This window comes from Stegastes partitus, unplaced genomic scaffold, assembly GCF_000690725.1.
Source record: "Stegastes partitus isolate 25-593 unplaced genomic scaffold, Stegastes_partitus-1.0.2 Scaffold539, whole genome shotgun sequence".
NCBI classification, from domain to species: Eukaryota; Metazoa; Chordata; class Actinopteri; family Pomacentridae; genus Stegastes; species Stegastes partitus.
Genome location: NW_007578270.1, coordinates 93,085 through 97,956, shown reverse-complemented (window position 1 = coordinate 97,956; position 4,872 = coordinate 93,085). Strand labels below are relative to the sequence as shown.

General features: G+C 49.3%; 1 protein-coding gene across 1 annotated transcript in view; it reads right to left on the bottom strand.

Moving 5' to 3' along the window:
* cacng1b (calcium channel, voltage-dependent, gamma subunit 1b) overlaps positions 1-4,608 on the bottom strand; it is a 10,753-nt gene extending 6,145 nt beyond the window's left edge. Inside the window, exon 1 of the mRNA XM_008288043.1 lies at positions 4,368-4,608. Within this exon, the coding sequence (XP_008286265.1) occupies positions 4,368-4,608 (241 nt within the window). The remainder of the gene's footprint in view (positions 1-4,367) is intronic.
* Positions 4,609-4,872: the final 264 nt, after the last annotated feature.

Here is a 4,872-nt window from a genome sequence, read left to right as displayed (position 1 = left end):
AGTCGTGCAGAATGTTTGTTTTTCACAGGATCTGGCAGAAACACTTTATGTTTAGAGAAGTTTCTAATGCGATGCAGATGAAAGTGGTTTTCAGTAACTATCGAGAATTTAAGTTTACTTTTGGTTAATGTGAAAAGTTCAAATCTGACAATTCTCTGTGTGTTTCCTGATAAATGGTGTAATTCCATTATTTTTAGAAGAAAACACGACTTTGAAGCGTCGGCCAGGTGTTTGGGTTCAGAGGCTCACAGCTGCTCAGTCACAAACACACATTTAGCTTGTTGTGCAGGAACTTTGCCAAATTCTATCTGACCGTTTCCCAACACTTACAGAATTTATCCAATTAAAGCAAAGGAGAGGAGCAGCTCCAACAGGTGTGATTCATCGGTCTGGTCTTTGTGCTGCTACAGAAACAGTAAAACACTGTCCAGAGAAGGTCCACACCAGATCTGGCTTGATGCTAACGCTGGACGGTTAACCTCCGCTGAGGTCGGGAGCATCTGGCTGCGTGTCATTGACCTTGCTTCCGGTTAATTTGGAGCGTTTTAGTTCCAGGCAGCATGATTAGAGCGAAGCATCGCCTGTCATTTTAGCTTCACCTCTTTCTATTAAAGTCAGCGGCCGGCGTCTCTCTCTGATGTGCAGCGTCTAACAGACCCTCTGCTGACTGTCCGTCCTCCTCTTTCCAGCTGGTGTTCACCCGCTTCTCTCATCCAACTGCTGTTCTCGTGGTTTCCTCTAACACCTCAGCTCGCATCCGCCCACTCATCGTTTCATTAAAAGTTTGGAGAATCAAGAACTAACCAACTTCTAGCTGAATTATTTCCACGTTTCTGGGCATAATAACCCATTTAGTGGTAAATATAGCGTCTGCTTCCTTGGCAGGAGTGTGTCTGACCAGAGCTTTGTTCAGCGACTCTTCTTTTCCAGCCACAGAGTGACCGACTCATTCTGGGTCAATGTGAACAGGATGCGTGGTGGTTTGAACGGCTATTCCAGCAGGAGCTCTGCTAACTGGGACACAGGAGAGTCCTCTTGATCATGGCCTGCCCTTTATCTAGAAAACACTAAAGCTTGACAGAATCATGAGCAGCACTTATTAGCAACGTGCACTTTCTTTTCTGGTGTGACAAATTTACATAACTGGAGTGATTCATTCAAATTTGGAGCTGTTTTCTGAATGCCAACATCCACAGCCTGGAGACGGCGATGAAGAGTGAAGACGGTGGCTCGAGGTGACATCGTGGCTTCTGAGCGTCTGAATCGGGGGCACCAGCGAGTCTTTGAAGGTGTGCTCCGGGGTTCATTTCTTTCTGCTTCAGAACTGGAAAAACATGACGTTTGACCACTTGGAAGCTCTAAACCATCTCCGACAATAAACTCCTCTCCCTCACCTCTTTGTGCACATACGTGTAGGAAAACACACGCACACAAAAGCACCATTTCTGCTCTTTATTTCCCAGCCGAGCCGCGTGATGCGATCCATAAAGGCTTCGTTTGATTTTTACAGCACTCAAGCTGTCATGCGTCATTTGTGGGAAGCTAATTTCAAAAGTCGTTTGGGTTCACTGCTTCGCCGCTGTTGTTATGCAACCCCTTCACAAAAGCAGAGTAATTGTCTATATGAGAAGCGTTTGTGTTCGACCGGCTCCCCCTCTGTTTGGGAAAATGCAAATTCGTGTTATTAAGTCCAATCACCGCTGCTTGCTTGGGTGTACGGTTCATCAAGGATGTAATCTGTTATAGTGCACTCACGATCACTCCTCCATTGTGCTTTGCTTACGCTCGACACATTAAATTGAGAAGCGGATACAGCAGCACTGGTGAGGTGGAGGTAGCCAGCCAGTCATATAAAACTATGAAAACAGCTGGAGCTACTCCACAGACCTCACCGCAACATGTTTTGGTTAATCTGCATCGATTGCAGGCCGGTTCTTATTTTAGAAGCTTCCCTCCTGGGACTTTACAGCGCTAAATAACATACAAACTGGTTGAGATCAGCTTTAGAGTCACAACAGGATGTGCAACGAAACACAAAATGCAAAAAATGAATTCTTTAGACTTTTTGTGTCACTCGGCTGCTCTGGTCGTCCGACCCGTTGAGTCCGGACCTTTGCTACTTGGCCTCCTTCACCTGATCCAGAACCAGGCGAGCTGCTGACAGACTGGGTGTGTTTCTGGCGCTGGTGTCGGACTACGCTTGGCAGATTGACCTACTGGGTGCTGTTACACAAGGAATGTGTGATTAAGAGAAGAAGCCTTCAGACACCTTTTCTTGGCCACTGGAGCTCGGCCATCAGGTGAAACTGAAGGTGCAGAACGAGCGCACCGGTCAGCATCTTTCCCCTCACGTTAAGTAGCATGAAAGAAAACAGAGGGGACGAGAATCATAGGAACTCCTGCTTTCTTTAGCAGCACCAGGCTCACCGACGGGGAGATGAGCTGGTGTAACCAAAACTACTGAACCTGGTGTGGGACCCACAACCCCTGGACCTCTTCAGGTAATACGAGGGACTGAATCCTCTCCTCTGGAAGCTGGATGTTGTGGGAAAGTTGCCAAACGGGGGTTTCTGACAAAATAAGTGGAATTTCTTGCCACAGACTCTGAGAGGCAGCAGCAGACTTCAGAAGGGCACAGCTGCACAGAAGGTTTAGTCTGTCAGGTGGCTTCCTTTGAGTCTGCACAGACATCCTGACAGTGTTTTACAGCTGCTGTCAGGCGGAGGAGCTTGTAACTGGATCGTTTGTCATGTCGGAGCTGTGAGCGTGTCACTTCCACCCTCCAGGTGACTGACTTGTCCATGAGGGGAACAATCCAACACTTGTACAAATGCCAAGAAAGCCTTCTGGTGTTTGGTTTGTTACCTGTCTAGATGTCACATTTCCCTAACAGGCAGCTGCCACGCGTCTGGTTGTTGCTGCTCTTCATGTGATCCGTAAAACATGGTCCAGTGTCCTCCATCTCTGCCGAGGCGTTCCTCCCTGCACGCACCGAAGCCTCCCCGACTCCCCCCAGTCTCCCAGGTGTACTCTAACTCATGAGCTGGAGCGCGGAGCCACACTTCATTAAGGCCTGTACTGATCCTGAGGTGCTGCAGCCGGAGGCGAAGTCAATGACAGAGTCAGAGTGAGATGTGTGCGTTCGGCTGCGAGGCACGCACACACAGCCAGAGGCCAGGCAGCGCTGTTTACCCCCAGGCTGCCTCCGCTCACAGAGAGCTGCTAATTAAAGCTACAAGGATATTCTGCAGAAACAGACTTTTAAATGCAAGACAAAGTGCGTCTGACTTATTTTTTCCAAATCACTTACGATATGCAACGTTATGCAAGAACCTCCGTCATAAACTTGTAGATTTCCTTCATGCTTTCTGACGGATTCTGCACCAGGCAGCCTCTCACACTTTCTGCTTTGTCTTTTTCACAGTTTGTAATTAGATCAGCGTTTTTACACAGTTGGTGCAAAACAAGGTTTATCAGTGTCATCGGAAAATAGGTTCCTGTTGCTCTCTAGACATCTCGCATCTGATCTGATCAAAGCCAATCGCAAATCCATCTGACACAGCGATCCAGACAAGCTCCTATTACGTCTTAGCAGGACGCTGACAGATGATGTAAGTCTTCCTGATAAATTGGGTGACGGCAGCTTATTTCTGTGAGCGTTGGTAAGCCCAGACAGAACAGCCTCATGCTTTTGTCATGTTAGCGGTGAAGTGTAGCGGCGATACTCTTCCATTACGCACTTGACTTCGGATGTTGGACTGCGTTTAATTGGCAGTCTGTTCTGCCACTTCCTCTGTGGAAGATAATGATGGTTGGCTGAGGAGCTGGCCGTAGAAGTGTTGAACATTCAGTCCAAACACATGCCCACGTGTGTGTTTGTGTGAATGCGCGTGCACACGCCGGCACATGCCAACATATGTACTGGCATGTGCCGTTGTGTGTGCGAGGGGAGGAAACAGACACAGACGGAAAAACGTTGCTGCAAACCAGCTCTCAGACTGCAGCCCGTCGTGGACGTCTTTACTGTCCTTAAAAAGACGCTGAGGCGCAGATGTTTAAGGGTTCAGTGTTTCATAGAAAATCATCTCAGGACAAATGGCAATTGCATATTCGTTCTTAAGCTCATCAGCTGTTGTGACCTGCAGCACAACTTTCAATCCAAGTTTCACAGAACAACCTTTTCTCTCATTCTATCTTTCCAATGTGACAAAAGAAAAACCCTCTTTACGGTCAAGATATCTTCCTTTCTCCAGCCAGTCAGCGACCACACAACACTAAACAAGCAGAATATTAGGAATAAAGAAGCCGTCACCTTAACCATCAGGCGCCTGTTTGTGCTGAGCAGCTATAACATGACGGCTCCGTACCTCCAGGTAGGCTGATGGGGCCGCAGCCTTTGCCCTGAGGGTCCTCCTCCACGATGAAGATGCTCTTCTTGCAGAGCCTCCAGAGGCCGAAGTGGGCCGCCTCGCAGGTGGCGTTGAGCTTCTCCACCCGGGGGCTGAGCACGGCCCAGTGGTCGGTCACCACCGCCGCCAGCATCGCCGACATGCCCACCACGATCACCACCGACGTGATCTTGACCTTGGTCGCCTGCTCCTCGAACATGTTGCCGCTCGATGTGTGCGCGTGCACGTGTTTGCACGTGTGTGTGGGTGTGTGTAGGTGTGTGTGCGCGTGTGTGTGTGGGTGTGTGTGTGTGGCACGAGCAGGTGCAGTGCTGGTGTGTATGCAGACAGGCGTGTGCAGGAGTGCAAAGACTGCGTAGGACAGCGGAGGTTGCCTCTGTGCTGCTCGTCTTCAGGCGCTGGGCGTCGGACTCCAGAGGTTCCCCGTCCTGTCTCCAGCTTCACGTCGCTGTTGGTGTCCTCT